We start from the raw sequence: 17,014 nt of genomic DNA on the forward strand, positions 1-17,014 counted from the left end.
CTCAGCTCTGAAGTCAGACCCTCACATCTGAGAGAACTGATCTGAGACTAAACTACCTGCAGGATTCAGAAGTGAAGCTGCCGTGTTCTCTGGACTGGAGAGTCCAAACTGTCAAACTGAGACTTGAGTCCTTAAATCCTTCTTCACTTTTCTAACTTTCTTTCTTATTCGGTCATTATTTATTTAAATTGTCTCAGTTCTGCTCTGCTCACTGTCCTCAGTCATCTGTCACTCACCCAGCCTGTCAGTCACGTCCACCCTATCAGCTCAACCTCCATTCACTAGACGGTGCCGACTTTCGCCACTGCAAACGCCTGCAAACTCGCCTAATTCCTGGCAGTTATGCCCGATTACAGGAGGCGACTCCACGCTCGTCATGGACACAAACGGGAGAAACAAACTCCCGGCAGCGGTGGTGGGGGCTGGGGGAGGGGGCGTCTACCGTGAGTCATGGGAGTGAAGGTGTTATCTAATTAGCATATGAATTGCAACGAAATCGCCAGAGAACTTATCTCACTTCACCATTGGATGAAACCACAGACCTTGAAATAAAAAAAGTCACTTGTGATTGGCTGGTAGATCTGCTGCTAAGGCTGGTCACCTGGTCATTATAATACATTACGTGGGTAAACCCTTCCTACACAATATTAATAATAATAATTAATATATAGTTATTATTATTAATAATTATATATTAATATATATTATATATATATATATATATTATTAATAATATATATTATTAATTATTAGTAAGCCTTTACCAACACTGCAGCTACTGAAGACAATACATGCATTCATGTGATGCTTGATGTTACACGTTAAACATATTGTAGAGGAAAAAACATGAACAAGGATAATGAGTCAAAGCTTTACATACAGCACAATAAAAACACAACTGGCCTAGCAAAGAAAACTAATCATGTGAAGCTTGGAAATGTATCTTTGCCAAATGTGCAGTGACTGCCTTGTTGTGTGTGTGTGTGGGGGCTCAGGCTGTGAAAACACAATGATGAATGGATCAGATAAAGTAAACCTGGAGAATGTATTTTATTTCATCTTCCCCTTGCTCCGCTTCATGGCAGAGATGAGCAGTTTCCTATAAAATACAACAGAAAGTCACATTCATGAAAAAACTTAACTTAACAAACTCTTAAATTTAAGCAGTTCGTACATATTTAAACATGCACTCGTTCTGCTCAAGCACTCGATGCTCTCTTCTTCTTTTAGCAACTTTCTCGCTAATCCCACAGTTGTTAACACGCTATTCAGATCTAAGAGTTAGCTTACAGTTAGCAATGGCTTCTCTGTAGCTTAGCTCTACCATAATTTGGGATTGTGCGCCCGTCTTCTCCGCCTCGACTCGCTCCACACACTGGGCCCGCGGCTTTGCTTTCCAACGCACTCCTCCTCTCTCCTCCAGGGAACAGTGTTGTGTCGACTTCAGCAAGCTTTCACACCGAAAACAGAGTCACCTTCGCCGGACCACGCGAAACACGAAGCCGCCATTTCTTGGTTCGCGGAGACAGACGCTTTTTTCACGAGGCTGGATTGGACGCAACCTCTACCGCTGCTGACGTTAACGAAAGGACGAGCATGAAGCTGAGTGTGACGCTTTCAGAGCAAAATCCTCACAAAAGACCTTTTCATCTTTGAAGCAGTGTGGTTTTTAAATCTGTACTTCTCATCCTCATACCCTCATAGTTGAACGCACTTATTGTAAATCGTTTGGATAAAAGTGTTGAGTGGTTAATGGAATACTGAGAAAGTTTAATAACAACACAGGACAATGGAAGTTCAAATTATGAGGCAAATTTCAGCAGAGTCAACAGCTTAGTATGCCATGGACATGTGAATATGGTGCTGAGTTTGCCAGTATTCTTGGGGAGGACAAATATTTGGGACTTTGACACGCGATGACACAACTGGATTTATGAAGCACAGTGTTTTGGGTGTCAGCAGAAAGACTTCTCTTAGAAAACTGTACAGTGGTGCCACTCTCTCCATTCCAACATATTATCTTGGATGAGCTTGACAGGCAAATGTTGAAATAAATTGCACTGTTTTTTTTAATTGAACTTTGCTCATGGTGTACAATGTAATTCATTATAGCACACTTACTTACGTAAGGGAAATCTATATAAGCTACAATTTCAGATTTTATATTTATTTTAAGCCAGATATTTTAGTTGGTACCTTAGTTAGCACCTTTTAGAAAAAGGTGTTACCTCGGCCCCACTGAGTGAAACTTTCCTGATTTGCATTTGTAAAGCTCACAGCATTGTGATTTACATGTGAAAGTCTCCCCTAGGCCTAGGAGAAGGGGGGCCTGCCAACATTCTCAGGCTTGTAAAACTGCCAGAAACTGAACCCCACGCTGACCCCCTGCAGTTGTCTGTGCTGCCTGCAGATTCCTGTGAACAGCCGTTAATCCGGAAATTTGCAGTGACACTAACTGACACAAATTCCTCTTTTTTCATGCAATGTCACCTGCACTCACCTGCTCCCTGGATCACTAAGAAAGTGTCAGTAACAACATGTGACTGAGGTTTGTTAATCCGTCCTCCTCAGGTTTTCAAAGTAAGACACATTCTTATTGAAACACGTTGGACACAGTTGATAAGTATAGAAACAAACAGGAAGTGACTGTCAGAGCCATCCCCACTTTTAAACAGTGTTTAATTACACAAACCTGCTCAGTGACCAACACACAGAGAAGAAGGTTGAGATAAATGAAACAATGGTCCAACATGTCTGATCTGATGTTTATCTTCAGGTCACAGACTGGACTGAGGCTGCAGCATGTTGAGAGTCTGTGTTGACATGATGACGAGATCCACAACAACAGGAGGACACATTCAACATTCATATTTATTTATCCAGGTTGAAGGACTGCAGACTGTCAGAGATCAGCTGTTCTTCCTGGCTTCAGCTCTGAGGTCAAAACCCCTCTCATCTGGAGAGAACTGGATCTGAGACACCCACTCCGCAGACTCAGGAGTGAAGGAGCTGTGTGGTTTCTTTACAGAGTCCAACTTGTCGACTGAGACTCTGGTGGTCAGTTCACTGACTGACTTTGTAGATCTCATCTATAATACAGCATTTATACCCAATTGATCTATTTACCCTAATTTAACATAATTCCTCTTCATACATAACTTGAATCCAATTCACACTAATCTGTGACATTTTAAATATTCAGCTACTTGTTAAAACATCTGAGTTTAGTTCTGATTTCCTAAAACTGACTGGTAAGGACAGAGACCGGGTCCAAATAATCTATTTTACTGAATCAGGACTTGCTTAATCCAACATGTCTGATTTCAAATTTATCTTCCATGTTATGAGTCTGTGCTTTATTAATGAATATTTGTATGTTATTTTCTACACATGAACTCAGTTTAATTTGTTAGTTAAGTTTTATCTTTATTCAGGTTGATCACTATGTCTGTCAGAGATCAGCCAGTTCTCTTTCCTCTGGCTTCAGCCTGAGGTCAAAACCCCCCATCTGAGAGAACTGGATCTGAGCTACAACAACCGTGGCAGGACTCAGGAGGAAGGAGTTGCTTGATCTAGCAGAGCTCAGGCTGTCGACTGAGACTCTGAGGTCAGTAGATGGTTGGGAGTCAGTCCACGCTGCTTTCATCAGTATTTTATTAAACACAGCTCAGTATCACAGATCCAGGTTCAGGCTACCAAGCAGGATTTGTGGTTACTGTGTTAACTTCAGGCTTAGTTTTTCTGAAACCTACGAACCTCGTCCACTTCTTAACGAGGTAAATCACCATGGTAACTTCTTGATGAACGTGCTAACCTGCTCCAGGTTAAGTTGAGATCAACCTCGTATAAAAGTCTTCGCCACTGACCACAGTGACTTCACTGTTGTGTGGTGCACACTCTCCTTAAAGGGAAGGATAAGGGAAGTTTAAACTAATGTCTTGTTGGTTCAGCCATCTCTAACTCACCCAGAAACATCTCAATCTCTCCAGACTCATCCTGTCACCAAAACACCAGATGCACTCAGTCAGCCTCCTGAAGATAGGGTCCATGTGTTTCTATTGAGGTGATGTCAGAGGTGTCCACTACACAGTGTGTGTCCTCAGAGTCAGTGTGTGTCCTCAGAGTCAGTGAGACAGTGTGTGTCCTCAGAGCGTGTCTGTCCTCAGAGACAGTGAGACACTGTGTGTCTCTAAGAGACAGTGAGACACGGTGTGTCAAACTAAAGCTCATTATCGAAGCCACATCCTGGGATTCAAACGCTTCTTATCAAGAATCTTCTTCCACTCGCCTTGTTAGTAAACAACAGATCTGCAGATCTCGTGGCCTCGAAGTTATTTATCTCGTTCACACACGCGCACATATCGTGGTCACGCAATATATCTTTACCAAATGCCAACCAGGGCTTGTAACTTACACATTGACACAATCCCAGATGTTTCTACTAGCTGTTCTTCCTGCATTTAGCACAACTGAGTTTCTTTTTATTCTGGATCATGTGTTTGTTCTCTCTGATTTTTATTATAGAACAGCTTGATCCCTGTCAGAAATATGAGGCTCTGCTGTCAGTCAAACTGTCCATGTCTGTGATTGGTCATAAACAGTTAACACTGCCCCTTTTATGTGCACGTGTTTCACACAGTGAAACATGGCTTCACCCAGCAGCAGTAACCAATTCTCTCAGGTGTCCACTCTGGCACTTTGACATGCAGAGGAAACAATACACTTTAGTTTCCATGTTCATTCCAACACGTGAACATGAAGCAGAGAGGAAGCTGCTCCACCTTCCGGAACAGGACCTGAAGTCCCTGCTGCTCTTTCTACTGGATGCTGCATCACTGACTCACAGCTGATGAAGTGAGTCTCTGAAACACTGATGTCTTCTTTCTCTCAACAGATGGGAGTGGTCTTAGTGAAGCTGGAGGTGAAGAGGACAGTGTGTGTGGACGGGAGGCTGAGCTGTGTCCTGAGGATCCAGAGGCTGACACAGCAGCAGCTTGTGTGTAAGAGCGGCTCTGACTGGGCCTTGTTGCTGGGAGGCAGAGTGGGAGACAGAGCTCCAGGAGGAATCAGAGGAGGTGAGCTGCTCTGAGATCAGCTGTCACACAGTGTCCAGTCCACCATCCTCCCTGTGTGTTCCTGTGATGTGACACAGCATCATCAGTGGATCTGCTGGGTTGCTCTGTCTCTTGACTCAGTGTCTGCAGACACTCCCCACGTCCTCCACCTCCTCCCACTCTTTATTCACTCACATATTCTGAACACAAACACACTCCAGCAGATTGTCGTCTACGATGACATGACTGCAGCATCAACACTTTTCTAAATCTGTTTTGGAGTGAATGAGGAACATGCAGACTCACACAGGAAGAGCCCATCTGAACCGGATTCAAACCAGGAACCTTCTGGCTGTGAGGCCAGTGCCAACCACCGCGCAGCCCCAAAGTCTTGCCCCTCACAAGCCGATTGTGTTTATTCACATGAAGAATGTGTTTATTGAAATGACACAACACCAACAGAATATATAAAAACCCTCTGCAGTTGTTTCACATATAGTGTATTTAACTCTTGTCTTTATTATTTTCCACCTTTGTCCCTCTTGGCATGTCTCCATGTGTGTAGAACCACATTCTGTGTATCTGTTTATGATCTTAAAGTTCCTGATTCACGTCACAAATTGATTTTAGTTCCACAAAGTTAAACACATTTAAATCAGTTTGAGTTTGAAAAATCAGAGTTTTGTTTTGACACAAAAGATCAAAACTCTGACTTAAAAATGGGACGTTTTCATTTCTGCATCAGGTGCAGAGCGGTGGCTGCTTTTCTACTTCTTTGACCCACAGGTATGCATGTAGTACAACAGCAGAACATCCTGCAAATAAAGCCTTTATATTCAGTCTATGAGTCGTTAATGATCATTTCCTCTGTGACAAACCAGATGTAACGAGAAGAAACACATCTCAGAGAGAAAAGTTCTGTTGTTTCTACTTGTTCCCATGCTTTTAATGCTCAACAAACATCCTTCCACCGACTTCATTGGAATCATGACTGTTTTCATTTTGCAAACAAACAGGTGAAAACATCACCTCCTTGCTGCAGGTACATGAACAAATCAGTTTGACATAATGGAAACAAAATCAGAAGAAAAATGAATGCCTGGGTATTTACAGAATGAAGAAGAGCTCATGAAGAGCAGAGCATTTTTAAGTCTTCTGAGGAAACTTTCATAAATATTTTACCATATTTATTAGAAAACTGACCCAAGCGACGTTTTGATACAAACATGATGAAGATTCTTTGTCTGTCCAGCTTGTGAATTGTTGCTAAAATAATTTCTAAAACAATGATGTAAATCTGTTTGTGCTGTTCTCATCACCAACTCTAGGAACAACCACAAGGGGGAGACTGTAGTAGGCTCTGGAACAGCAGCATGGGAAATAATTGATGATGGGAGGTTCACAGCAGAGACAAGTGGACAGAGTGTCTGAGAGATGATGTCCTGAAGACAGTGGACATTTTGGGCCTGTTGTGTTGAAATAGTTTGTGTTATTTTGTGGAGACACTTGTCTCAACATGATGATTTCATTCGAGTTTATTTTCAAGTCTGTCTCAGTTCTTGCACTTCAGGATAAGAAATGTTTGACAGAGTCAGTTCCTGACAGGCTCAAGTTCTCACTGTATGGAGAGGCTGGTCATGTGACTTTGTTATGATCATCAACACACGCAAAGCCAGTAACATGTGACGGTGATGCCATGTTCATGAACACGCTGCCTAACGATCTGTCCAGCAGATGCTGAAGCTGTGAGGTCCAGTCCACTTCTCTGCACCAGAGTGAGACCATCATCTCTGCAAGTGAGCCAGCACGCAGGCTGCTGTCATGGTGACACAGACAAAACACAAAGTGTGAAGGACACGTCGTCCAAATGATCCGTTCAAATTCCACCAAACATATTTATGGGACAAACTTTATACTTATGAAGAAAAGTTTGTGCTCGTAATCAAATTCTACATATTGTAAATATTATATATGAAGCAGTTTTGTTGTAATCAATAGTTTCTCAGCCTGATCACAAACTAAACTCAGGTTCTGTCTGAAACACAGTGAAGGTGCAGCTCAGGTTCTATATTCTTACAGGGTGAAAATAGAACAAATTCTTTACCTAAATATGATATAAAACAATCATTAAATAATAAAATACGTTAAATGAATCGTAATTTAATCTCAACCATTTTCTGCCATCGTCACTCTCTGACCTGTCGTTGGTAAAACAAGTGTTTGACGAGTTACAAGTAAAAATAAATGATTGATTTTACACTTGTGCTTCTCCGACTGTAACATGTGAAAAATCCCTCTGTAATCACGTGTTTATTGTATTTTAAAACGCACACAATCAGGCCAAAGTCATGTAATAAAGATTGAAGCAAAGTTCTCGACCCTATGACCTGTTTACCTGGAGCGTGATCGATTCATCCTAGCAGCACCACCTTGGATCTTGTGATGTGATTGCGGCACCGACATGTTTGCGTGTCTCTCCTCCGCAGCCTTTGCGTGTCCGAGGTATCAGGCCTGTCTGCCGGCGTGCACGTCTCAGTCCAACCACGACTTCGACTCCGACCCCGACCAGTGTTCAGGCCTGACCGAGGGCTGCGTGTGTCCTGAGGGGACGCTGCTCCACCGGCCCTACTCCGCCCTCTGCATCTCACCCGAGAAATGCGGTAAATCTCAAACCGGACGTCACAAAGTTAGATTATGACGACACAAGGTTGTGAAGAAAATCTGAAAATGAATGAATTATCTTCAGTCTTGATTTGAGTCAGTTTTAAATGTACGAGACCTGTATAATAACCTTTGTTCCTGCAGTCTGCTTCAGTGTTGTCGTCTCATGACCAGTGAACTAGAAATCATGGCGTCATTTGTGCTTCCTCAGCCTGCACCGACAGCTCCGGCGCTCCCCGTGCTCACGGCGAGGTGTGGAAGGCCTCGAAGGACGCCTGCTGCATGTACCGCCATGACAACGACTCCATCGTCCCCGTGGAGTACGACTGCTCCAACGTGGCGGCGCTCGTGTGCCGCAGAGCAGGGGAGGTGATCATCGGCCTGGCCGACGACACCAGCTGCTGCCCACAGAGAGTCTGCGGTGAGGCGGCAAGTTTGAAATGTTCAAACTGAAGAAGTTGGTGTAGAATTAGAAAATCCAATGTTGAAGATGTGATTTGTGGCTCTGCAGTTTGTAACCAGAGCCTGTGTGACCTGGTCCCTCCTGAGTGTAAGTACGGGGAGAAGCTGGTTTCGTACTACAGGCAGGACTCCTGCTGTCCGCACTACGTCTGTGGTGAGTTTCTCTTTCTCCGACTTTTTATTTAGCCTGAATATAAGATGATATTTCTTTCTGGAAATAACGTCCTAAAAGTATTTGATGTGATTTTGTGTTGACAGCACCAGATGTGTTTTTTGGTGACAGAGAGGAGTTGTGTTTTATTGTGAGTGTTTTCATTCTGTTTATAGTTTAGACTTAGTTCAGAGTTAGTTTAACCTGCAGGAGTTTCTGGAGGCTGGTGTGATGTGTTTTGTCGCCTCGGTGGAAACGTCTTTACTGCAGCATTCTGAGAGAGCAGGACAGACAAGATCCCAAAATGTGCATTTTACGTTAGAGTAGGTGATGTTTATTTCTACATCCTGCATCAAGCAATGAATAAAAGAACATTTCTAATTGGTGCGAGTGTGTTTTAGCGGCTGTGGAGGGAGATCTGGAGGAAAGTGATTGTTTTCTTTCAAACTCGATCTACTTTTGCTTTTATTTCTTCTTTCACTCAATCAAGAGAAACGTTTTCTCTCCCTTGAATCAACAGTTTCTCAGGGAAACTTTGCCAATGAGCATAAAAGATCCCGGCTGGAGGATAATCATGGAGGCAAACTAACTGCAACTTGACTGGTTGGTGGAGGCTGTGATTCTAGTTCACCTTTAGACACTCGAACTGTTTCACTGCAGCTTCTCATTGGTGTCGATCTCCTCATTTAACTCTCAGTGAGAAGGTGAAGAAGAGTGTTTCCCAACACGTGGATCTGGTGGATGAATTAGTTTCTGTGTGTTGCAGAGTGTGACCCTGATCTCTGTGAGTCGGACGTTCCCACCTGCAGAGAGGACCAGACTCTGATCGCCACCAGAGCCGACGGCAGCTGCTGTCTGGCCCACATCTGCAGTCAGTTCACACACACGTCACATCAGCTCCTGTGTTTACTCCAGTGGTGCCATGTATATTTACTTTAAGTGCAGTACTTGCACAAAGTTGTGATTCTTGTACAAGTATGTTCTTTTCATGCTTCTTTCTTCTTCTCCATTTTAAAAGGAAAATATAAACATAGTTTGTCTGTGTCTGTGTAATTTCTTGTTTTTCTCAGATACAGTTTTATGCAGAAGTTTTGACACGTTAATAATTTTGTTGATTGATGTTTGGATTGAACAGAAGGAAATAAAACCTCTGCAGAGTCTGTCTTCAAACATCAAGCCACTGTTACGTCAACATTTTATGAACTTAAAAAATTAAAAGAAATGATAATTGTGTGTGTACATTTTTCAGTTGTGTGTCTGTGTGTGTGTGTGTGTGTGTGTTTGGTCCAGGTATCACTCATGTTGTGGCGGGTTTGGGTTTAGATCAAAAAAAAAACAACATGAGATAATTCAAACTTTCTCGAAGTTCACTCAAATCACCAAAGAACCTTTGGAAGGACATTTCCCAGATGGATTTCTCAAAGCCTCAATAACAATATGCCTTGTTCCTCGGTGATTTGGATGAACTGACCCTTGGTGCGTCTTATTTGTTTGTTCTGTGTTTTTGTGACGTGTGTATTGTGTCATGTAAAGAGCCTCTGAGCGTGTTGAAATGCACATGTGTGATCTGCATTAATATAGTTGTTGTTACTCGTGAGGCCGCAGGTCCACGTTCTGTCCGGGAGGATCCGAGCTCAGAGCTCCGGCTCCCTGCCCGTATCCGTAGCCTTTGGGCCCATATTTCTTGCCGTAGCAGGACTTGCAGTAGATCTCGGACTCGTGCGCTGCCATCGTGGTGCTGTCCAGCCCTTTTCTGCAGCTCACTGTGCGAAACAGACACAACAAACCAAAGCACACACACTTGAACCTGTTACCGTTCAGACTCTGTCATGGAGGAGCGATGGGGTTTAAATAAAGCTCCTGCACCTCGCTGGGTTTATCAGTCAACGGTGGAATTTACACGTGTTCACATGTTTCTATTTGTGGGACGAGAGGAGAGTGTTGGAGAAAAGATGAACTCTCGGCAGATGGATGAGGCCTCAGAGCTCCAGCTCATGACAGACGGCAGGGAACAGAAAACCTAAACAACATGGCCGCTGTCCGAGGCCTCGGATCAGACCGAAGAGAGGCTGATTGTGGCCTAACACGTTTTGACTGTAACACAACAACAACACAACTGAAATTCAGGCCACAGAGGAAGAGGAGGAGAAACTCAGAACAGTTTTTACTGTAAAACGACTGGAAGGTGAGAAAAGAGGCTTTTTATGGAGTGAATGTGAATAACCGCTGAGAGAACAGAACGATGAAGAGGAAGAGGAGTTACTGAAGAGAAGAAGGAGAGAAAGGAAAAGAAGAAATGAGGAGAAAGAAGCACAACAGATTGGAAAGTTGCAAGAAAGAGGGGATAGATGGACGGAGAATGAAAAAGATGAAGGAGGCAAGAAAGAAATGAAAAATCTGACAAGAACTCAAATAAGAAACGGGGAAAAGAAAATGCAACAATTCCAAGAGGAGGAAATGAAAAAGGCTGGAAGAAGCTCTTTGTTTCTGCTGATCCACCATGACACCAGAGAGACGAAGAAGAGGAGGTGAACTCACTGCAGATGAAGCAGGTTTTATGGAAGCTCCTCCCATTACACTGGATCTCCTCTGCATGATACACCGACTTCTCACAGGCCGCACACTTGGCTCCTCCTCCCCAGTTTGGCATCTTAGAGTGAAAAGATAAAAACAGAATTCAATCAATCTATTGATCACAAACTCTAAATCCATTTCCAGGATCTAGTGTTGGGCTGCAGCCATCAATTATTCCCATTGACTCAAATAATAACATTAGAAAATTAACTATTTATACTCTCCTGTGATGTAATGTGACATCTTAAATATTCCTCATATAAATAAATCACTCAATTCATAATGTTATAAAACAGAGAAACAGTTTATTTTTTAGCTTCTCAGCTGAGACGCAGAACCAGGAGGTGTTTGACAATTCCATAATCCAAACTATCTCCGATTCATTTTCCAATTAATTCCTAATAAACTGATTTAATTAATAAACTAATTATTCTGCTGATAACTTAAAACTGTTCAAATATTCAAGGATATAAAATGAAGATGAGAGAGGAACCCCATCCCCATTAAGCTCAAGAGTTCATCAAGACAAAACAAAACAATTTAATAATAAATTTCTCTTTTTAAAGAAAAAATCAACCTGTGATATTTAGATTTGAGCTCAAATGACATCGTCGACTACTCTGAATGATTTTTAAATTATTATTTCTTTTACAATTAATTATCATTTGATTTACCTTAGAAATGATCAATATCTATACGTCAGATGACATTAAGCCAAAGTAGCTGAAATAAAACTTTAGTGAAAAATGTTTTTTACCTTGTTTGTGCTGCAAATTAAATTGAATCAAGTCAGTGAACCACTTTATTTTGGTTTATATTTTTCATGCAGTGTCACAGCTTGATTATTGGGAGGTTACAACAATTCTTTTCCTGCTTTAAATTAGGTCCCAGATAATATGTGATAACCTCACAATATGAACTCTGCCTTATGAATAGAGACAAATGTTAAAAACATAAATCATCTGTACTTTCTCGTGTCTGTTTCCTATTTTAGACAAATTATTTATCCTTTTCTTGAACATTTAAACCCAATAGAGACACATTAACATATTTTAATAAACTAACTCATTTACAGTCACCTGATTAAGGTTCTCTGGCGGTTAACATCCTGTATCTACACAGTGTTCCTCAGATTTCCTTCCTCCATCAATTGTAATGTTTTTTATTTTTCATCTCACTTAATTCTTTGACTGGTTTAATTTCAGCTTCAGTCAAAAGGAATCCTGCTGGTTCTTCTCTCTGTTGTTCCAGCTCCCTCTCATATCAGACGCTGCCCAGCACCTCACAGCACTGGTATGTGATGTTCCAGGAATAGAGGCTTCACTGACACATCACACACACAGAAGTCAAACTGTCTGACAACGAAACGCCGCCGCAAACTTCAAAATATTAATAATATCTCATGTGGAGCTGAGTCCTGATGTTGATGTTCACGTCAGAAAGGAAAAGAGTCTGATGAAGTTGATTTAATTCCACCTACACAAACTGAAATCAACAAAATAACCTCATCACATTTAAACATCAGCCTCGTGATAATAACACACAAACTCTGGAAATGAGATCTTACCTTGAATCAAAGTCCGAACGCTTCAGTCCTGTGGCAGTGAACACGCCCGGCTGGTTTATATATCCTCCATCCCACCATCACCACAGTCCACCGGTGACACTGCAGTGAGAGCATCCTCCCAAAATAACCTGTGACAGAGCGGAGGCCCTCTGACCCTTCATCACGGCCCCGGAGACGCCTGAATGGCACAGACGCTTGTTCATGGGCCCACAGACACACACAGGAAACTGGACTGTGTGTGACAGCTGCTCGCACGGAGGCTTCGATGCTGGATTATCAGCAGAAACGACGGGAACTCAAAGCACGTAAATGACAACTGCAGACGCACCAGTGACCTCGTGCTGCTCAGAACACACCAGGAAACTAAACAGCTGGTTGGACGGACGCAGAATGCAGAGAATCTATTGAGCTGCTTGGTCTGAGGGAAGCTAAATGAAGAGAAGGTGTTTTTTTACTGTTTAAAATGTATTTATCATCTGTAGTGAAGTCATTTAAAACCTCTGGAGTCGATACGTGATTTGTCTTGTGTGTTTTTTGGGTCCAATATGTTGAAAAATGTATTTTCTGAAAAAAAAGATACTGAACATCAACAAGGTGAAACTAAATTTAACGTGGCTTTTAAAACTGGCTGTAAAAGCCGAGGACTCTAAAGGATTCAAGCAATGAATAATATTTAATGAAGAAGAATGCAAATAACCTGTTCATCTTCATGTGCATGAACTGGACTTAGAACTGTTTGTTTTCAAGAGTGAACTGGTTCAACAGGGAGGAGGAGCCTGAGAACAGGGAAGTGTCAGACTCCATTTTCACCTGGATGAGCAGGAGGAAGAAAAGTGAGCAGGTGAGTGTGAACACAACTTTCTGAAAGTTTTACTGTCACACTCTCACACCTGCTGTTAACATCCGTCTGCTGATCACACGACTCTAAGTTTGTCAGTTCACACCTGGTGACAGACGTAGTTTCATGTGATCGGATCCCCAGAGACAGATGTGAACAGCAGCTGTGGAACAAAGAGCCTTCAAAGGACTAATTAACAGAGTTAACTCACAGTTTCATGTTTTATCTTCATCACATCTGTTCATCAAGTGTTTAATAACAGAACGTGTTTTCAGAATCATACGTTACAGTCACCTTAGCTGGTGTGTGTGTGTCTCTGTGTGTGTGTGCGTGTGTGTGTGCGTGTGTGCGTGCGTGCGTGCGTGCGTGTGTGTGTGTCCTTCCTTGTTTTTTTTGGGTGTGTTTCTTGACAGACTGGTTTGTCCTGATTCCTTTGAGCTCACAGTGTTTTTCCTCTCAGACTGAAGATGAGTGGTTATGAGGAGGAAGAGGAGGACAGAGCAGAGTCTCCAGGGTTCAGCTGTGTGTCTCTGAAGAGTGACTGGTCCATGGGACTTCCTATAAACTTTAGTAATGAATCTGGACCCTCACACACAAAGTAAGAGACCTGCTACAAACATGTGAACCTCCAAACTGAATCCTCAGAGAATGAACCAGTGAATGATGTGTTCTGAATAAAAACATGTTTGTGTTTGCAGAGGTCAGGACCACAGACTGAGAGCAGAGTCTCCAGGGTCCAGCTGTGTGTCTCTGAAGAGTGACTGGTCCATGAGACATCCTCAAAACTTCAGTAATGAACCTGGACCCTCACACACAGAGTAAGAGACTGTTTCTACTGTGACCTGCTCTGAAGAGGATTTAGTTTCCTCTAGTGTGGCCCCTGCATTAGGACACAGCTTCATTGAAGTTGGTGACTAATCTCTCAGAATCACTCAAAGAGCTCAGACCTCCACCAAGAACCAACACGCTCCTTATGAAACCACTTTGAAATTCTCTAGAGACTCATTTTTATTTGGATCAGCACCAAATTCCACACACTCATAAACATCAGTCCTCTGAACATGTCTGTGAAAGAGGAACCCCATCACCCCCGATCTGGTTCATAGGACACATCCTTCCACCAAGTTTACTGGTAATCTGTTCAGTGTTTTTTTATAATCCCACTAACGAACAAACCAACCAACACACAAACATACAGGGTGAAAACAAAACCTCCTTGACAGAAGTAATGACAACCTGTGACTGGGACATGTGAGTTATCAGGAAATGTCTTCACAGGGAGAGGAAGAGGAGTCATGTTTCTGAGGAGGAGCAGTCGTCCTGCTGTGCTTCGTGTCAGGACGTCCTGAAGGATCCAGTCTCCACCAGCTGTGGACACTGGTTCTGCAGACAGTGCATCACCTCATACTGGGACCAGTCTGGTTCTTCAGGAGACTCCTCCTGTACCCAGTGTGGACAAAGATCCAGAACAGGAGCTGGAGCTCAGACAGCCGGTGAGAGCAGCACTGTTCATGTGTCTGCTGATGTCTTCACTTCTGACAACAGCACAGTTGTTTTGTTTTGTTCCTTCATACAGCTCAACATTTAACATCGTTATAAAAGCACAAAGTTAAAAAGCTTTTATTTTCTGTAGTTTTTCTGTATCTGATGAAAACAATCAGCAGATTCTCAGATTCTCTGTCTCTGACATTGTTTCTTGTCTTTCAGCAGATCGTGGTCTGCAGAAGGTTTTAGATGAACATAAGCTTAGTCTGAGGAGGAGATGTGAACATGTGACTGAAGGAGCTGATGAAACAGGAAGTAGAACCCTCCTCAACAGGATCTACACTGAGCTCTACATCACAGAGGGACAGAGTGAAGAGGTTAATACTCAACATGAGGTGAGGCAGCTTGAGACGGCTTCCAAGATGAAGAGCCTCCACGACACTCCCATCAAGTGCCACGACATCTTTAAAGCCTCAACTGACCAGCAGAGCAGCATCAGAGTCGTCCTGACCAACGGCGTCGCTGGCGTTGGAAAAACCTTCTCGGTGCAGAAGTTCACTCTGGACTGGGCAGAGGGTTTAGAAAACCAAGATGTGGGTCTGCTGACTGTGCTTTCGCTCAGGAGCTGAACCTGGTGAAAGACCAGCAGCACAGTCTTCACGCTGCTCCGTGTTTTCCATCCAACGTTACAGAAGCTCACGGCAGAGGCGCTCGCTGTGTAAACCTTTGTTCATCTTTGACGGCCTGATGAAAGCAGACTTTCTCTGACTTCAACCACAGGAGCTTGTGTCTGATGTCACACAGAGGTCATCAGTCAACGTGCTGTTGAAACCTCATCCAGGGAATCTGCTTCCTCGGCTCTCGTCTGATAACCTCCAGACCTGCGGCGGCCAATCAGATCCCTCCTGCATGTGTTGACAGGGTCACAGAAGTACGAGGCTTCACTGACGCCCAGAAGGAGGAGTACTTCAGGAGGAGATTCAGTGATGAAGAGCTGTGCAGCAGAATCATCTCACACATCAAGACGTCCAGGAGCCTCCACATCATGTGTCAAATCCCAGTCTTCTGCTGGATCAGTGCTACAGTTCTGGAGCACATGTTGACCACAGACCAGAGAGGAGAGCTGCCCAAGACCCTGACGGACCTGTACTCACACTTCCTGCTGGTTCAGACAAAGAGGAAGAACAACAAGTACGGTGAGGGACATGAGACAACTCCACAGCAGCTGAAGAGGGCTGACAGGGACGTTCTTCTGAAGCTGGGGAGGCTGGCACTTAAACATCTGGAGGAAGGAAACATCATGTTCTACCAAGAAGACCTGGAGCGGTGTGGTCTTAATGTCACAGAGGCCTCAGTGTACTCAGGAGTTTGTACTGAGATCTTCAGAAGAGAGTGTGTGATCTTCCAGAAATCAGTCTACTGCTTTGTTCATCTGAGCGTTCAGGAGTTTCTGGCTGCAGTCTACATGTTCCACTGTTACACCAAGAGGAACACAGAAGAACTCAACAACTTCTTGGGAACATATGGGAACACAGGTAGTACCTTCTCCCTGGATGACCTCCTGATGAGAACCATGAAGAAATCCCTCACCAGTACAAATGGTCATCTGGACCTGTTTGTTCGCTTCCTTCACGGCCTCAGTCTGGAGTCCAACCAGAGAGTCTTAAGAGGCCTGCTGGGTCGGACAGAGAACAATCCAAATATCATCCAGAGAGTCTTAGGAGGCCTGCTGGGTCGGACAGGGAACAATCCAAAGATCATCCAGAGAGTCATCAACAACCTGAAGGAGATGCAGAGTGATGACATTTCTCCTGACAGAAGCATCAACATCTTCCACTGTCTGACTGAGATGAACGACCACTCAGTTCATCAGCAGATGCAACAGTTCCTGACGTCAGAGAACAGATCGAAGGAGAAACTCTCTGAGATCCACTGCTCAGCTCTGGCCTACATGCTGCAGATGTCAGAGGAGGTTCTGGATGAGTTGGACCTGGAGAAGTTCAACACATCAGACCAGGGTCGACAGAGACTGATCCCAGCTGTGAGGAACTGCAGGAAGGCTCGGTGAGTCCAGACATGATCAATAACATGTTAAATCAGTGGAGATGAGTCGTTCTTCAAATACACTCAGTGTTAAATGGTTCTCATTGTTTGGGGCAGCATGGTGTTGCAGTGGTCAACACTGTTAGTGCAGCCTTTCTGTGAGGAGGAGGTTCTCCTGG

General features: G+C 43.4%; 1 protein-coding gene and 1 pseudogene across 1 annotated transcript; one reads left to right on the top strand and one right to left on the bottom strand.

Annotated features, from left to right (window-relative positions):
• Window positions 1-9,766: 9,766 nt before the first annotated feature.
• On the bottom strand, window positions 9,767-12,578 carry LOC118103941 (cysteine and glycine-rich protein 3-like). The gene is made up of 3 exons (XM_035150992.2): window positions 12,470-12,578; window positions 10,867-10,978; window positions 9,767-10,091 (listed from the first exon to the last, which is right to left on the bottom strand). Exons 2-3 carry the CDS (start codon window positions 10,976-10,978, stop codon window positions 9,916-9,918), a joined length of 288 nt encoding a protein of 95 aa, XP_035006883.2. The 5' UTR covers window positions 12,470-12,578; the 3' UTR covers window positions 9,767-9,915.
• Window positions 12,323-16,860, top strand: LOC124851431 (annotated as a pseudogene).
• The last annotated feature ends 154 nt before the right edge of the window (window positions 16,861-17,014 follow it).

Source organism: Hippoglossus stenolepis, unplaced genomic scaffold, assembly GCF_022539355.2.
Source record: "Hippoglossus stenolepis isolate QCI-W04-F060 unplaced genomic scaffold, HSTE1.2 HiC_scaffold_33, whole genome shotgun sequence".
Classification (NCBI taxonomy): Eukaryota; Metazoa; Chordata; class Actinopteri; order Pleuronectiformes; family Pleuronectidae; genus Hippoglossus; species Hippoglossus stenolepis.

What these genes read in the sequence shown, in the direction of transcription:
- LOC118103941 (XM_035150992.2), bottom strand. Translation starts at nt 10,978, where the DNA reads ATGCCAAACTGGGGAGGAGGAGCCAAGTGTGCGGCCTGTGAGAAGTCG. An exon ending in TAAAACCTGCTTCATCTGCA is followed by an intron (nt 10,092 to 10,866) that starts GTGAGTTCACCT and finishes TGTTTCGCACAG; the next exon opens with TGAGCTGCAGAAAAGGGCTG.